Source organism: Tubulanus polymorphus, chromosome 10 (assembly GCF_964204645.1).
Source record: "Tubulanus polymorphus chromosome 10, tnTubPoly1.2, whole genome shotgun sequence".
Lineage (NCBI taxonomy): Eukaryota > Metazoa > Nemertea > Palaeonemertea > Tubulaniformes > Tubulanidae > Tubulanus > Tubulanus polymorphus.
The window spans coordinates 9,374,580-9,391,681 of NC_134034.1; the positions used below are offsets into that span (position 1 = coordinate 9,374,580).

General features: G+C 38.3%; 4 protein-coding genes across 7 annotated transcripts; 2 read left to right on the plus strand and 2 right to left on the minus strand.

Annotated features, from left to right (window-relative positions):
* On the plus strand, positions 1-1,827 carry LOC141912119 (toxin AnmTx Cj 1c-1-like). The gene is made up of 3 exons (XM_074803341.1): positions 1-115; positions 468-528; positions 1,579-1,827. Exons 1-3 carry the CDS (start codon positions 110-112, stop codon positions 1,743-1,745), a joined length of 234 nt encoding a protein of 77 aa, XP_074659442.1. The 5' UTR covers positions 1-109; the 3' UTR covers positions 1,746-1,827.
* A 190-nt stretch (positions 1,828-2,017) lies between these two features.
* On the minus strand, positions 2,018-5,272 carry LOC141912117 (receptor-type tyrosine-protein phosphatase U-like). Of its 2 annotated transcripts, XM_074803339.1 has the most exons (13): positions 5,196-5,272; positions 5,076-5,112; positions 4,901-5,010; positions 4,681-4,815; positions 4,336-4,493; positions 4,121-4,256; positions 3,871-4,026; positions 3,544-3,702; positions 3,272-3,406; positions 3,042-3,166; positions 2,778-2,914; positions 2,568-2,704; positions 2,018-2,490 (listed from the first exon to the last, which is right to left on the minus strand). In XM_074803339.1, exons 3-10 carry the CDS (start codon positions 4,973-4,975, stop codon positions 3,059-3,061), a joined length of 1,062 nt encoding a protein of 353 aa, XP_074659440.1. In that variant the 5' UTR covers positions 4,976-5,010; positions 5,076-5,112; positions 5,196-5,272; the 3' UTR covers positions 2,018-2,490; positions 2,568-2,704; positions 2,778-2,914; positions 3,042-3,058. The 2 variants fall into 2 exon arrangements, with proteins under 2 accessions (XP_074659440.1, XP_074659439.1); XM_074803338.1 differs by lacking the exon at positions 5,196-5,272 and having other exon boundaries at positions 2,019-2,490; positions 4,681-5,010.
* Positions 5,273-6,557: 1,285 nt separating this feature from the next.
* On the minus strand, positions 6,558-10,858 carry LOC141912118 (uncharacterized). Its single transcript, XM_074803340.1, has 8 exons — positions 10,721-10,858; positions 10,341-10,535; positions 9,646-9,882; positions 7,701-7,922; positions 7,255-7,401; positions 6,947-7,081; positions 6,758-6,858; positions 6,558-6,597 (listed from the first exon to the last, which is right to left on the minus strand). The coding sequence occupies exons 1-7, from the start codon at positions 10,791-10,793 to the stop codon at positions 6,848-6,850; spliced, it is 1,020 nt and encodes a 339-aa protein (XP_074659441.1). The 5' UTR covers positions 10,794-10,858; the 3' UTR covers positions 6,558-6,597; positions 6,758-6,847.
* A 1,632-nt stretch (positions 10,859-12,490) lies between these two features.
* LOC141911887 (UMP-CMP kinase 2, mitochondrial-like) lies at positions 12,491-17,101 on the plus strand. Of its 3 annotated transcripts, none has more exons than XM_074802977.1 (6): positions 12,491-12,511; positions 13,420-14,169; positions 14,423-14,555; positions 14,951-15,152; positions 15,413-15,649; positions 16,125-17,101. In XM_074802977.1, exons 2-6 carry the CDS (start codon positions 13,420-13,422, stop codon positions 16,243-16,245), a joined length of 1,443 nt encoding a protein of 480 aa, XP_074659078.1. In that variant the 5' UTR covers positions 12,491-12,511; the 3' UTR covers positions 16,246-17,101. The 3 variants fall into 3 exon arrangements, with proteins under 3 accessions (XP_074659078.1, XP_074659077.1, XP_074659079.1); XM_074802976.1 differs by having other exon boundaries at positions 12,503-12,624; XM_074802978.1 differs by lacking the exon at positions 12,491-12,511 and adding an exon at positions 12,624-12,670.
* Position 17,102: the final 1 nt, after the last annotated feature.

A 17,102-nucleotide genomic window follows, 5' to 3' on the forward strand; every position in this document is an offset into this window, starting at 1 on the left:
TAGATTAGTATGAATGATGACTAGAAACAACTACGTATATAAACAACAGCATTCAGGTGTGTCTGCTTTAAGTTTCAAGTTTGCCGAAAAGCTTTAAACAGAATTCAAAATGAAGGTAGGTTCAACAGAAGCAGTTTATTGTAGATTGAGACTAGTTGAAATTCGATCTATGGAAGTCAAACTTCTCAAAGCTCTCAAAATATGGAACTTGTCAGGGGCGGATCTAGACGGGAGCACGCGGAGCACGTGCTCCTGTCGCAAATTCTGAGTGCCCTTTTTGAAAAATCCCATCTCTTAAAGAATTGTTGCAGAATATCATTTTTGTGTCTCAGGTGCCTGGAAATTGCATTAGAATGCGTTGAAATTCCCAGACCCCCGCGAACAGACCCCTGCTTGTTTCCTGTAATTGGCGCAATGCTGGACTCGCGAATGGTTGCCGTATATACATTATATTCTTTTTATTACAGATTTTTATTTTGATAGTCGCTGTAGTCATTGCCACCGTGGCAGCAAAGGGCGACATCGAAGGTAAGCGAGGTTTTCCGAAATATCGCATCCCTTCGTGCAGTCGTCAATGTGCTGCCTATACTGTAACCCCCCTCCCCCAACTCAGGGCCGTATGCAGCCCTTTTTATGGGAAGGTGCGAATTTGTAGCAAAGTGGAACTAAATTCACAGCATCCCGTGAACGCCGCGAAACCATTGAGGGGGTGTGGGGGTCCTCCCCCAGAAAATCTGTTTTTCTTAGGTACTCTGAGGGCTTACTGGCTATCCTTCTTTTCCGACATTTTCCATCATGAATACGGCAGAATCTAAATAATGTTATATAATCAAAAGATTTGATTTAATGATCACATCACCTCATAGCAATGTAATCATTGATGCTTCGAACCCACAGAAAACTTATCTATGCAATTAAAAAACCTAAGATCGACTCATGTAGAAAATTCGCGACTAATGTAACGCTTATTTTTTCAAATCATTTGCCATTTGAGGAATAACATCCCATGGTGAAACATTGCAAAGAATCATTCTATGCAATAAGTTCCGTGCTATCATGATCTATTGACTGATAGATCCTGGGATAACATGCCTGCTTTTTAAAATTGTTTATTGACAAAACCACAGGATACCAACCACATAAAGTGTAAGACAAATAAACATCACATAACGCATGGAAAATATGAAGTAAAATCTTTCGAGGACAGGACATTAAGCGGAACTCGAACTTTTGTGGATAGGTGCGTTCGCACCCACCCCCCCCCCCCCCTAAATACGGCCCTGCAACTCTCAGACGGTCATAGCCCTTTTAGAATGGCGAAGTCGCGGAGCAACAAATGATGAATGCCTGTCGCTGCCGGCTACGAATCTGATCTCTTCCTGTTTAGAGTTTGCACTCCTGCACACGGAAATGACACAGTTTCTTGTTTGGCTGACAGCGTGACAAACTCAGCTTCATTCTCAATGCTTATTGGCCAATTTCTAGCTTTCTGACTACGTGTATACAGCTACAGAGCCAACCTACGTCGTGCGGTATAAATCCAACCGCCTAATTTCTCACGTATTATTATTATTCCAGAATTAGTTCAAGAGAGATATAGAAGAGGAGTCCGGTGTCGATGCGAAACCGATAAAGCGCCACCTGATCACAGTGGTACGTTATTCTACAAGGTTGGCTGCGACAGTGGATGGCACAAGTGTATTCATCGGCCAAAACGAATTACCACATGTTGTAAAAGAAATTAATCTTCACGTGGACCAGTGACGGACCTTTCTCATTTTGATTAGCTTAGATTGAAAAATAAAAATTATTCCCGTCATAGTAAAATACAAAATGTGTTTAGTTTTTATGCACTTCAAATTTCCACATTTATACGTTTCGAATCAAAGAAGGGCCGAAGTTGTTAAAGGACACAAGGATTATGAGTGAAGAGATAAATTAAGAATATCTAATTAAGAGTGATAATTACATAAATCATCTTTATATTATAATCTAAAATATCTTATATATTGATCTTTATTTACATTGAAATTATAACAACACTCAGTTTTATAGATACATAATTAAATAGTTATATATAAATTATATATTCATGAACAAAAATGTAATCGTGAACATGTACAAAATAAAACCGGAAAGTTTCTGGAGTAGACCTAAGGTTTCTCAATACGAAAGCTACGTTAGTCTTTATGTCCAAGAGTCCAATCAATATTTTGAATAAAACAATTTAAAAAGATATATGATTAAACTAGTAAGTGAATTTCGTTACTTCGTGTTCCAGCTAGTGGTGCCATCACTCGGTTAATGCACCCTTTCAAGTTCCGGGTGCCAGGTGTAAAGTAGCACTTCAGGTGCCGTCTTTCAGCTTCCCTTTTTTTATTGTTTGCTTTTCTTCAGCATTTCTAGTCATAATTCTAACTGAGGTTCACATAAGTGTCGAATCCTTCCTTGTAAATAAAATATCATATCATGCAGAAACTTGTATTGTTCCTATAAATACGAAAACAAGAAAAATACATCAATAAAATTACTCGTGAAAATACAAAGAAAATCGATTAATTTCTTACCAAATTTGGAATGAATTGAGGTCGAGTCATTCGTAGTTTTTGTATACAGTGATAAATGTCGATTTGTTCGCTAGATGGCATTTTGGTGGTCAGTTCAAATGCCGCACAAAATAACATCCGTTCTCGTTGTGCTGTCCCTGTAAAATTTGCATAATCGATAAATATGTGATGGTGTTTTGAATAATTGACTGATGTTACTAAGATACGAACATGCAATGTACAACAATAGGACTGGTGACGTGTTCTCTTGTAACTAGATTCACAAACTCGCATACATATTGTACATCAGGAACTGACTCATCCTCAGGCCATCCTAAAAACTGGATCTGACGAATCTGATGCGATTCCTGTGAAATCAAAGAAATACAATTGATCTGATTAGGTCATAGTAAATAGCAATGTCGAAGGAAATTTAGAAAAATACAGCCATCTTTCTCTGAAAGGATGCTATCGAGAATATTAAACTCAACATACATTCCGATTTTGGAGGATCAAATTCCGACGAACGATGGTCTTAAACGGCAATGAAACTTCCTCCAAGTGACAGTAAAAGGACCAAATTTGATACTTTCAGCTGCAGGCCTATGGTTTGCATACGTCTGAAATCAGAAGATGTATTCTGGAAAAGGATTCCCGCGAACCAGACCTTCATACTTTTAGCAGATATCTATATGAGGGAGTGCTAGACTAAGAATAAGCCTTACCGGATCTTGTGGACGTTCTTGATGCATCATTACGATAAGTTCACAGTTAAAGTCAAAGATCATTTGCCAGAAATCAATAATTGTCCTTTGTAGTGGACTTTGTGTAGCTATAAACACGTTGTCATCTGCGATCGTCTGTTAAAAGGAAAGTATTTCTATCAGATTCTTACAACTCATCAATATCTCAACAGAAGATTATCGAGGCTTAATGTCCCTCCACCAGATCTGCCCGGATATTCTACGGATGCCTATTAAATCAGAATCAAACTCACGTGCACAAATGAAGCATTAATGAACCCTTTATGTGAGAGTTGCGGTTGATTCTGTGCCTCGGGAAGGATGTCTTTGTATCGAGACTTGTTAACATTGTTGAGTAGTATGGCCACTGCTAGTGATTCCTCGTCTTGAATCGAAGTCGATGCCTTCAACACCTGCATTAGAAAACAACTCATTGAGAAGATTGTTTCCTTAAAACCAAACCAAGGTGCACCATTTGCCTCTAGTTTAACTGGGTGAATGACTACATTGCTGCCATCTTAATTATTGTCAATGACTTTAAAAACCCTTCATTTCTCATCGTGGCCAAACTCAATACGTACTAGAAATTGTTCCTCTATTTTATCAGACACGTTTTTAGATACAGGACGCGTTGCCTTTCTTTCCTCGTATGATTCTGTGAAACTCGTGGTCGGGTACGCCACCGGTCCCAGTACCAGTTCCTCCAGTAGAATCTGGTGCACGAAAATGCACTGTTTCTGCAGTGAATATTGATAAAACAACACGTTGGTTGGAGAAGTTTTGGATTTTGGACATTTTGAAATGAGAGACAGTTACTACACTGAAGTTTACCATATTCTGGATCATTTCTGGTCTTTGTTGACGTAATTTCCTAAACATGTCGAACTCGTTAACGAGTCCATTTTTCTTAGCTTTTTCAAGAAGCTGCTCCGTTGCGATATAACAACCTGTCCTTCCAGCACCAGCACTGAGAACACAAAACAAGCCGTAATATTCCTTAACGTCTCCTTAACGGTAAAGGACTGGAAGATTTCGAATTAATTTACCTGCAATGAATCAGCACAAGTCCCTGATCCGGGTCGGTAAGACGCTGTTTGATGAACTGTTGCATGCGAACTATAGATAAAGCCGGGAACGGTACACCATGATCCGGCCATCCTCGATAGTGAAACACTAATAGATTATGTGCTTCTTTGTGGCCACGCTATAAAATAAATGAAACGTTACTCATCGGGAGAGATTAATCATTTGTAATACTGATGTGATACAAGGTATTAAAATAAAGCCTCGTCAGCATGTTGTCAAAATCGATATCTGAACCAAGCGTATATAGATAGCAGAAATACCAACACCTTAGGCCACTCAGGGTAAAGCAATGGCATGATCATTACCTTTGTAATGGACAAGAAATGTACGACAGCCGGAGGTTCAGTGTGTTTTTCCATTTTCTTTGCAACTTTTACTGTTATATCTCCATATCGACCTTTGGTGTTCAGTTTTGTTGGCCAATATAAATGACACTTCACCTGCAAGTTAAAAATCAAAAGACAAGTACTTATTTTTCTACATTTTGCCTGTTTACGCATCAGCATCTTAGAGTATTTTTGCAACCTTCTCATCTTTGCCTCGTCCTTCAGTCAGATCAGTGAGTACAATAATAGCTGGACATTTCTCTTGCCAAATCATCCGCCAATGGTCATTGATTGTAGATAGCAATGGAGCTGAAAGAGCAAGTTAGATGAGTGAGCGCACCAGTAACACGAAACAATTGAATCATGAGACTTACCCTGGCAAGCTATACATATCACATGACCAGTTAATCCCTGAAAATTAAATTCAGAATTTCGGTTTATACACAATAGGACAGGAAAACCTTTGCAAGAGCATAGAAGGATTGATTCCTTACCCGAATGTAATTGGCATTGATTTAATCTGATGTTGGATCTTCGCCGATTTGTTCCAGAACAACTCTAGTCGAATCATCTAGAAAAAAACCACTCAAAGTCAATGCAAGTCAATAGAGATGTTTCACAAGGCAACTCTTGTATTTACGACAGAACCCATGTCTATATGATGACCAGGTAATACGTACAGGCCAATATGTTTGGAAACTTATTTTTCTCAAGATTTTCCACTTTCTCAGCGCAGGCACTCATTCCTCGTCTAAATTTGAGAACATTCTAAAGAAAAAATAGATCCAAAATATATAAACAGAACCAACGCGCACTCCCAACCTCCCTCCAACCTCCCTACAATTCTACCTGAAATTCTTCATGCATATTCTTCCACTCATCAGAAGTCTTCATTAAGGTCTCTCCCAACAGGTCACAAATCATAGTGGCGCCTTTAGAAGCGAAGTGATGATCCTCGCCATCTTGCATCACCTGTAAGTTGCGAGAATATTTCGTCACTTTCATTAAGATTTTACAGAAGAAGCAATGAATATTTTCTAATAAATCAAGATTTTCGTATCCCCAGATCTCACACCCATACATTGCTATTGGAGCAACACACGTATCAAATAATTTAAATATAAAATCTATGGGCAATTTCAAACGTCTGCCTTTTTGAACGATCGAAAACATAGCTCTCATAGCTTTATCGTAAAGATACTTTTTTGCCTTAGCAAAGTTACCATTCCAATTGAATTTTACTCCGAGATAAACATAATCTCATAATCAACTACCTCTAACTCTTGATCACCAAACATAAATTTCGAAATCGTTTTTATCCGGGATTTACTTCGCGCAAATACTAGTACTTTAGTTCTCTCTGAGTTAACAGTGATACCATTAGTCGCGCAATATTCAAATAAGGTATCTAAGTGTAGCTGAAGAGATTTCTCATCCTCAGCAAGAATAACTGTATCATCTGCGTATAGTATTATGAATAAATTCAGTAAAGTATCAATATCCTGATCACGATTCAAATTTAGTTTTTCTATAAATGACAAAGTCGGTTTTCCACGATCAATGAAAAATTCTTCAATGTCGTTTAAGAATAACGAAAAGAGGATAGGTGAGAGATTTTCGCCTTGTCTTAAGCCTCTATCAGCTGCAAAGTATTGTGACGTGCAACCATTTAATTTAACACATGATTTTATGGAGTTATACATATTTTTGACCACATTGAAATTGTTTCCATTAACACTGTTAGCAATTAGCAGGTGGTGCCCTCTACTGGTCAGGACAGGTTAATTCCTACCCGATAATTTATGACATCACAATTTGGACTGTTTGTCCATGTCAATGTTGTTTTTAATGTATCCCTTGTGAATGAGTAGTCGAGAGAAGCGGGAGGTCCTGGTACTGAAATAAACACCACAGACCGATTACTTATAAAATACGAATTGACATCTACTTGATGACAACTAACAGCATTTTTATCTGTTTAATGGATCTACAGTAAAACAAACAATTCTGTGTTTGAATTGATGATTAAGAGTTTATTAGAATGAAGGATTTTTACCTGCACACAAAGTCTGTATAGTTAGTATTGGACTAGTCAGACTCGCAGTTGATATAAGTTGACCGTTCACTAATTTCTGTAGTCTAACGGCTATTTTATACCTGGTATTAGGAGTTAAACCATTAATTGTGTGATATGTAAGGACTCCTGCAGTTTCCTGATTAGTCCAAGTGTTTTCTGATATCTTACGATAAACGACTTGATACTGAACGCTGACAGTATCACGTCCTGAATCTATTACAGAACCCGAGTAAGCTGTCCAACTGACTTTAACACTGTTAACTGTCAGCGCAGATTTTGTTAATTGAGAAAACAACTTCAATTCTGAAAAAGAAATCGATGTTGATTTCAGGCGAATCAAATAAAATAAAGGGTAAGGATCTTTTACTTTCGGTTTTTTTTTTACTTGGTATCATTTTCGATTCATATTGGTTACTATATTCAGGGAATAGGGAGTGAGATTCTTAGGAGTCTATGATTCAGTTTGTAATATATACCTGACTCGCACCACTTTCCGATGTAATTTTGTGAACAGCCAGATTGACAGATACCACTCAAATAGTTACAACTTTCACTGTTGAAGCATGGATAACATCCAATCATACATCCAAATGTGCTCGATCCCTTACTACAATCACTGGGTGCTTAACAGAAATTCAAATTTGATACGAAAAATATGAATCGTTCGATCTTTCGGAAATATATTTTCATTACAAGTTACTGAATATTTTTATTAATCGATCTAATTTTAACAATAATATAATCCATAAATGAATGGGTGCTTAAAACAAAATTTTGGAAATAAAGGGAGACTTCTTTTCATTTCAAAATTTTTCGTTCGGGGTTAATTCTATATACAAGTCACTGAATATTTTCGAGAAAAGCAAAATCCATTTCCATACTCTTTAAAGTTTACACATATATATAGTCATGTAAAACTTACCGATATATTTGAACCCGATAACTTCTATTTCTACCAGGCCGAGAAACTCTGCCTTACCAATGTTCTTGTGTTGAACAGTGACGTATCGTCCAACTATAGGACCCGGGCTGCATGCTAATGTTTTATGTGTACCACACAGAGGGGGACCCTGTTTAGCACATTTCTGGTTAGAAATACTCGGGCTATTTCCGACTCGAATTTCCAAATTGCGCGCACGTTTTTCTGAGAAAAGAATTAAGAAGCTTCGAAATATGACAGTTAATTCCATGTAAATAGAAAATCATGCACGAAATCAGGGAAGCTGAAGATTGCTTTGGGTGCAAAGCGATTCTGTTCAAGTTCTTTTGAAACAGATATATAAAAATAAATTCATTGTTTTCGACAGGTGCACGGCCCCTAACACAAATTTATAGTTATCGACTGAAAATGTTGACACGTTGGAAAAGTTGATTCAAATTTTCCAATAACGTATGGCTCAAGTATAGTATACGGAAAAATAGAACGAAAGATTTATCACAAGAAAAAAATCAATGCGCCAGAGACCAGTGTAGGTTAGTTTTACTTGCCGACATCGCCGACATTGCTGACATTGGGAAAGAGATTTTCAATGTAGGTTAGTTTAACTTGCCGACATTGCCAACATTGGGAAGAAAATTTAATGTAAGTTAGTTTTACTTGCTGACATCGCCGACATTGCCCACATTGGAAAAGATATTCTTAATGTAAAGTTAGTTTTACTTGCCGACATCGCCGACATTGGGATCGATGGACTGGGTGTGTGCGTGGATTTCCCTTATATACAGTGGCTTAGATCGAGGGGCTGGGTGTGTGGGTAGATTATCCCTAATGTAAAGTGGCTTGGATCGAGGGGCTGGTTGTGTGCGTGGATTACCCTTATATAAAGTGGCTTGGATCGAGGGCTGGGTGTGTGCGTGAATTACCCTTATATAATGTGGCTGGGATCGAGGGCTGGGTGTGTGCGTGAATTACCCTTATGTAAAGTGGCTTGGATCGAGGGGCTGGTTGTGTGCGTGGATTACCCTTATATAAAGTGGCTGGGATCGAGGGCTGGTTGTGTGCGTGGATTACCCTTATATTAAGTGGCTGGGATCGAGGGCTGGGTGTGTGCGTGAATTACCCTTATATAATGTGGCTTGGATCGAGGGGCTGGTTGTGTGCGTGGATTACCCTTATATAAAGTGGCTGGGATCGAGGGGCTGGTTGTGTGCGTGGATTACCCTTATATAAAGTGGCTGGGATCGAGGGGCTGGGTGTGCGCGTGGATTACCCTTATATAAAGTGGCTGGGATCCGTCGATCCCAATGTCGGCAATGTCGGCAAGTAGGCCTAAAACTAACCTACAATAGATATCTCTTTCCCAATGTCGGCGGTGTCGGCGATGTCGGTAAGTAAAACTAACCGACATCCAATTGACGGCACTTCTCACTGTATGATATCTTAGCATTGCGTCTGAGAAGCCAAATCACAACTTCCGTTTCTATATAATCATACAATGAAGGAACTACAATCCCATATACTTTCACCAAGAATCTTAGTGTCTGATGTACCACGTCTGGGTGGGTTGGTTACACTAGGATCGTAGAGCGACGGAGGAGATCACTGGTGGAGACAACCACTGCCAGTGCTGGGTGAACATATACTATGCTTGATCCTAACGTATTTTTACAAAGTTGTCATCCATGGATACCACAGACACATTGTTGTCGAACTGTTTGATTTTATTTACGGATGGTTATTGTTGACTTTGAGTTCGATATTTCGGTAGAGTTTTAAGTTTTAAACTTATCTCGGGTCGAACTTTTCTGAAAAAATCACTCATCTAAACGTGGTTTTTATTCAACCAGGCTTTTCGAGCTGAAGTTATATATTTTTTTCTATCAGATTTGGCCCAGATGATCAATAATCATTAATAATTTAAACTCACTCCACTGAGGGGCACCGGGTTCATTGCAATCAGTCGCTTGTGCTCTATCCCAAAGAGTAACTTCATGTACGACGTATTGAGTTCCGAGATTAATTCTAATCCAGGCGTCTTGATCCTTACCAGTGTGACACAGATCATAATGAGAAGCTACCGTCCTCCCATCTGTACATTCACTAGCGGGTAAGAGAATACTGAGAATGGATGACATTGTAACTGTTTTACCACGAGCCACGTTTCCTACAAAACACATTTTGTGAATGATAGATTTGAATTATTTCACGAATTTTCAAAACAAACAAAAACAAATTGATTCAAAGTTATTTCACGATTTCAACTAAAAACTATCAAACAAAACTAACAATTTTTTCTTTGCGCTATGAAATAATTGGAGTTGATCTCAGTTCGTTGACAGTTCCCGGATGTTTCATAAATCTATGATATTTCTACCAAAAGATTTCCTTCCCGCTTACGGATTAGTGACGTTAATCCGTATACGGATTAGTGTTAGTGTTATTCCGTTAATCTGAGATAAATGTAATGAAATTTACATCATTAATTCGTATTTCTTTTAGATTTATTTTTGTAAAGGCTTTTACGGAGTTAATCCGTAAATCTGATATAAATCCGAGGTTCAGTGATATTTGACCTGACCCCGGTTTACTGGAACAGAAACAGTTGATACAGAAAACTTTTACCGATTTGACAAGCTGGTCGGGTCCATCCTGGTGGTGTCCAGGGATATGGAGTTTTTATTGTAGACTCGCATGCAGTATTAGGATTTGGACACGTTAAAGTGCCATCTATATTCTGATCCTTTATGGGACATTCGTCCACGGCTGTATTACTGCAATGACACTCCCAACCTGTACAACTCTTCCCAAAACATTTTGCTGAAATTACAAGAACAAGATTATTTTACCAGAACAATTCTGACAGTGACTGTTTCTTTCTGTAGTTATTCTCTGAGCTCTCTATCCCCGACAATTGATAGTTTGAATCCAGACAGTGACAGAGTTTCTTTCTGTAGTTCTTCTCTAGAGCTCTCCACTCCTGAGTAGGCTTTTGATTAACTCACCTGATGTGTTAGTGATGACTAAACACAGAATGAACAACAGCAAAGAACGAAAAATGTTTCTTTCACGGTACATTTTGTTTTTCTGAATGACACAGTATGATATCGCTCACATATCTATGCGATTAACTTCCTTTTGATTTTCAAATAAATCATTTTAAAGGAAGTTTAAACTTTCAAATTTTAGATTTGCTAGTTTATTTTGCTCTGAGGGGGAGGTTAGGAAGGAGGCCAGAACAGAACATTAAGGATCAAGGATCACCGTTACCTGAGTAGGAAAAAATTATTAAAAGAAAAATAATCTTTGAAAAGTAAAAAGAACAAATTATCAAAATATGAAAAAAAAAACATTTTAATTCATAGTGTTAACGGATTAACTCCACTTAAATCCTTTGCGCGATAGACAGGACACCCCTTTCGTGTACAATGAGACAAACCATTGGTTTTCCCCGTATCAGACAAAACAGGCATCAGCTGAATAAGTACATACTACAAAGGACGTGTAAATAAGAAACTATAGATTATTTCTTAACAGGGTATTTGATTATCAATTAAAATCATGAATCATTACCCAAATGATCGGGCCCATCTGCGTTAAACCTTCATATACCAGCATCAAATAACTGATCGTGGAGAGACGTGTAAATAAAAGATTATTTCTATAAATACTATTTTAAAGCCATGATTCACTTCTTCCTAAACCTCTTCTGCGTTTAAACTATCATTAGAAATGTCTCCTATTGTGGATAAAGCTGGATATAAAGTCGTATAGCAGCCATCTTTATTTTCGAATCAGATCGTTCTTAACATGTAGAATAGAATAGTCGCATGAATTAACCAAACAGAGGAACCGTTGTCAGATGTTATTGTTTTCCGAAACGATAACGAACTACCTGCCCTGAGAGTCGAATTTAGCTTTTGCATTGGCTGTGTTTATTCAACACAAGTGATTAATCATTTTGTTCATTTTGTTTAATCGTGAATTAACGAAAATGAATAAAAGGATTATCTTTATAATCTAATTATTATAAAACAACATGGTTGTCGGAGTAGTTTGACGGATCACACCTCGGCCAGTACACCCGGCCTGGAGAGGCTGTGGTCACACTACGACAATTAAGCTAGCCCTGCATCAATGTATCGTACAACCTAGTTTCAGCCAAATTAAGATTGTAAAATAATTTTTGTAGAATTTTTTCATATAATATTATTCATAATTGTGAGAGGTGTTTATCGATGAACTTTCAAAAGTAGTAGATGAAATTCTTAATGAATATGTTTTTGATGAAAATTGTCCCTGGAATTAAATTCCATGTCTTTGAATCGGTTAAAGAATCACAATATCCGTGAATATAATAATATTTCGGGTGATTGCTACAGTCTAAAATGCATTGTATTCATATACAACCACCAGAAATATTTCTAATTTTTAAATAAACTTTTTAGATTCTTCACACATTGTGGGATTTTTTACTCATTTCATGTCTTTACTTGATGAAATGTATTTGAATTTTTCTTAAATTTCTTTCTGTAAAATACCATATAGAGTCTTCGGTTTTCTTATATATAAAATAAAGTTGTTGGATGATAGGCATTCCAAATGATAACTTCTGTTCGTTTTGATTTTTCCTGATCATCTTGACTTGCCACCGTTTCAGCTCAATCTAGTTAAAGGGTTTTCATGTTCTACTGCCTCAAAACCATTCGCCTCTCAGGGCATCCTGTAGTACTCAATCGATCGACTCGGAATCTCCGTTCAGAATAATGACGTCATTTGGGGAAAATCGGACATAGGTTTGTTTTGCTTTTAATTTGAATGAACTTATCTACATCTCCTCATGAGTTTTCAATAGCCAATGAATGAATCGTTACCGATGTAAATGTTTGATTATCAAAGAGGCAAAAAAGTGAGTGAGAGTCAGATGCAACCCCAACCCGCACGGATAAAAATAAGTTAGAAAATGAAAGAGAAAGTAAAATTTTATTTTCTAGGCCTACTGGAAATTCTTTGAAAATAGATATAAATACCTTGTGGGAGTTAATGTCTATTTCAACTTAACTTGAGAGCACATCAGGTGGCCTAAATTAACTTAGTCATTTTTGGTAGTCCAACTGATAAAACTCTTATTAGGACCTGTGTGAAAGGACTGGCAGTTGACGGTAAAAGTGCAGATCCGCACCTCTCCGCGTAAACGGTTCAATCAATTAGGCCTACATTAAATATCATTGTTCCAGATTCAAAATGTCGTCAGCAATTTGGTACATTTCCATTGGTTAATTTTAATATATCTTCACTGGAAAGATTTTAGCCTGGATTCTGTCATTCTGCAGATTGTCAATCACGAGAGGTGCGGATCTGCACTTTTACCGCAGTTGACCTATTGTTTTCTAATCCATTCTTCGCTGTATTGAAGGATACCATATCCAAAATGTCAGTTGAAAGGGTTTGAAAAGAGACTCATCACTTTTCTCTTTCAACCCTTTTCAATGAAGACTTTTTGGATACCCATCAATACAGTTTAAATGGATTAATAATCAATATTTTAGGTAAACTGCCAAGGTCCTTTCTGGTCCTAATAAGAATTCTATCAGGTAGGCTATGTAGCTTCAAAACCGACCGAGCTAGGCCACATGATGTGTTCTCAAGTCAAGTCGAAGTAGGCCTAGACATTAGTTTCCTTTAGTTTTATTGTCCTTTTCAGATGCATGGATTTCAAACTCAAACAATTCGAATGTTTATGACTCTACAACGAGTACTTTTAAACCATGGACGCTGCAACTTAGCAATCATAGCAATCAATAGTCGACTGCAGAAGAATCGCTCTCCTTTAAATTTCCGTTTACGAGGAATAAATATGGCGACGACGAATACTGAAATTATTGATTTCGACGATTTCGTATTTTCGCACTCGACCGAGACGACGGGGGTCGTGAAACATTGGAAAATCTGTGAAAAACCTCAAAACTCGAAAACGAAGAATCTATTCGGGGCCGACGAAGAAATCATTTTGTTCTTGAGTGCGTTCCGACGTGAGAACACGAACGTTGAAAACGTCATCGCGACGCGCGACTTGGAGACGAAAATTCAGCGGCAACAAATTTCTTGCGCTCGGTCTTCGCGGTCGTGTGAAAAATCGTTCGCAACGAATCGTAAAAATACGGATGGAAATTTATTAAATTTTCTCGAAGGAATCGTCGTCGGCGTCGCTGAAACCGACGACAATGTCATCACTGACGACGTCTCGATTTGGATGAAAATAAAGCGCGATGCCAACTCGCCTGAAGCTGGTTTCGCGGTTGTGGAATCTTACTCGAAGAATTTCCTGAGCGGAAAATATTGCGTTCCCGTCAACGATGCAGCGGAAGTTCCGACTTATAATCCGATATTCGATTTCAGCTACGCTAACGCCATCTATCACAGTTACAGCGAAGCTTTGGACATCCTCGAAAAGGTAGAATATGAATATTATAATCGCTATCACAAATTTGAATCTGGATTTTAAGAATGTATTGAAAATTGGGGCCAAATGTCAATTCCTTATGGATTTTTGGGATATGCGTGAATTCCAATGCAGACGTAACTCATTCAGTGCGGTGTATGAATCTGTAAAACAGCGAAATATTAGTAACTGAATTTAGAATGTCGGGAAATTGGAATTTGAATATGAATATTTCCAATAGGCTATAGGCAAATTTTGATTTTAGTGTAAAGACCGACCGGAGGTGGCTGAATTATTGAGAATATGCGAGGAACGCAGTGCGATGACATTTGAGGCGAACAAACTACAGTCCGAAATGAAACATCCTTTCATCGTTATCGAGGGCCTCGACGCTTCAGGTATTCTGCAAACAGGGCTGTAGGTAGCATGTTGGGTGGGTGGTTGCAGAGAAATAGGGAGCAATAAATTGGTAAACATGGGTAAAATAGTCTACATGTACTGTGTGAATAAGCCTTCTATGGTATGTAAAGGCAGTTGATGTTTTTCAACGTCGGTATTTGAGTTTACAAAGTTCATTATTTGTCTCCAATACTGAAAATAACTCACAGTATCTCATGAGCGAGCACAAACAAACATTCAGCCAGACTAACTATCATATCGTAATAGAAACAAAGTATCAATTATCTTAGCCTTCATGTAATCGAAGTGACAGTTCTTCCACTGTTGGGACCTGAAATTTGGCGTTATAACAAATGAATGTATCTCCATTGAATTCACTGATCGTTGATTTCAGGTAAGAGCACGTTGACAGAGTATTTGGCGAATTTACTGAAGGCGAATAAAATGCAAACGCCGGCCGTTTACATGCATCACGTACGCAAACAGTTCGACGCGCTGCCGGAGATCGTACGCAGGGCGTATTACGCTATCAGTAACTACATCGTCGCTAAAGATATCGTCGACACTTGTAAAACGACACCGGTTATTATGGATCGGTAGGTTTTTAGAAAATTGTTTTTCAGGGATGGATTAAAGGAGTTCGGACCTTCTCACTGCTTTATCGTAGAAATGCTTCTTCCTTTGGACCCTCGCCTTCTAATTTTCCTAGATCTAGTTCTGTTTACATGGACAAGAAGGAAGGCAAATAGTTATTGCTGGAGTTCAAATGGTGGTTTTATTATATACCATACATCAATATCTGGATTCTTCATGAATCCTTTTATCGAATTTGACACAAGACATGTTTCTAATTCAGATTCTGGCACAGCACGACGGCGTACGCGATAACAAACGATTGCGCTATAGGGGGCGCCGCGTTCATTCCGCCCGCCGGACACGCCATCTATCGGTGGCCGAGCGACCTGATTAAACCGCACGCGGTCGTATTGTTGACGGTCACCGAGGAAACGCGCGAGTCGAGAATCAACGAGCGACGACTTGAGAAAACGTGGGAGGAAAATAAACTCGGCGCCAGTCGACTGTTCAGACAACGGTAAATAGAATCATCATTGACCTTTCAGTGATCAATAATAATTACCCATGTGCTGATGATAGTTTAGAATATTCCAAGAATCCATTGTGTTGCATTAAGGGCATACCGTTACAATGCATCTACACCGCAGTGCAGTGTATTATTAGTTACTTATATTTCACTACTTTTAGAATAAAAAGTGCTGCCATTTATCTTTCATTGGAGATAAAAACTAATTACTGAATACATCGATGCACCACGATGCAGTGTACTAGCTAAGTCCATCACTGATTTATACACCGCACTGTGGTGTAGATGCACTGTAAGAGTTAATAGTATCGGAAATAGGCTTTCTATGGACTAGCGATTTAGGGAGTTACTTTTACTCTCTGAATCTGATAACATCGTGATTCTCTGTCACAGTACAGTAGTCAGAAGCAAGTAAATTTGTAATAAATATAATCTTTTATCAGTTTTATCAATTTTTCTATTTCAGACTGGTTGCAGCCTATCGTAGGATGGAGAATCCTCATTGTATTGAAATAGACGCAAATCAGACGCGGGAGGCTGTGGCCCGAGACACCGTCAATCAATTAAAACGATTAAACATCCTCTGAACAACGTTCATCTGGATCAAAGGATTCACCGAATTGAACGGATTAACAGATAGACCATAACCGGTTTTGGCAGAGTCTACTGTACATGTGGACCATGAACAATTGAACCTAATATCTGGATGGAAAACCATCTGATAGAGGTGGTGATGGGTATCTATAGATCTATTAGAGATTATCCAGCACAAAGACCTGATTTCGGGAAAATTAATATGTAGGTCCTGGTTGGTAATTTCAAAGAAACATCTATGTGATTTTGGGTCCAACTATGTTACAAACTTATTTCATAATTGTCTCAAATTATTTTAAGATTTTAAATTTTTTTACCTACCTAGTGCGCCCTGCAAAGGAATTGGCTTTGAAAAATATTTATCCATAGATTTTGATTGAATCTGACAAGAAATCAGCATCCAGTTTGATGGTGGTCGTATTTTTACTAGGGGATTCCACTTGTTGCAAGTGAGGATCCACCAGGTGTCACTTGTGTGCAGTAGGACATCAACTACTGCAGCACTAGGGGATTGCACTTTGCTGCAGTAGTTGATGTCCTACTGCACACTAGCACACCTGATGAATCATCACTTGCCACAAGTGGAATCCTCTATTGCCGCAGTAGTTGATGTTCTACTGCATACTAGCACACCTGGTGAATTCTCACTTGCCACAAGTGGAATCCTCTAATGCTGCAGTAGTTGGTATCCTACTGTCCACTAGTAATGCCTCGGTCTACTTGATTTTGCCGCATTGTTGATCCTCACTTGTCAGGTCCTCATTACACCCTTTTAGAAGAAAGATTCTCGCATTTACTTGAAATATACATCTCTAGCACAATATGGCTGCTGTCTCTTCAAAATTTAGAA

Bases quoted from the DNA above. Each gene is read 5' to 3' on its own strand.
- LOC141911887 (XM_074802976.1), top strand. From the start codon at position 12,598: ATGTTTGATTATCAAAGAGGCAAAAAA. The intron at 14,556-14,950 runs GTATTCTGCAAA...CGTTGATTTCAG, and splicing joins CGAGGGCCTCGACGCTTCAG to GTAAGAGCACGTTGACAGAG. The intron at 15,153-15,412 runs GTAGGTTTTTAG...TTTCTAATTCAG, and splicing joins ACACCGGTTATTATGGATCG to ATTCTGGCACAGCACGACGG.
- LOC141912118 (XM_074803340.1), bottom strand. From the start codon at position 10,793: ATGTACCGTGAAAGAAACATTTTTCGTTCTTTGCTGTTGTTCATTCTG. The intron at 10,536-10,720 runs GTGAGTTAATCA...TTGTAATTTCAG, and splicing joins AGTCATCACTAACACATCAG to CAAAATGTTTTGGGAAGAGT. The intron at 7,082-7,254 runs GTATATATTACA...TTTCTTTTTCAG, and splicing joins CGGAAAGTGGTGCGAGTCAG to AATTGAAGTTGTTTTCTCAA.
- LOC141912119 (XM_074803341.1), top strand. The intron at 529-1,578 runs GTAAGCGAGGTT...TTATTATTCCAG, and splicing joins AGCAAAGGGCGACATCGAAG to AATTAGTTCAAGAGAGATAT.
- LOC141912117 (XM_074803338.1), bottom strand. From the start codon at position 4,908: ATGAGAAGGTTGCAAAAATACTCTAAGATGCTGATGCGTAAACAGGCA. The intron at 4,494-4,680 runs GTAATGATCATG...TTTATTTTATAG, and splicing joins ATTTCTTGTCCATTACAAAG to CGTGGCCACAAAGAAGCACA. The intron at 4,257-4,335 runs GTAAATTAATTC...TTGTGTTCTCAG, and splicing joins CTTGTGCTGATTCATTGCAG to TGCTGGTGCTGGAAGGACAG.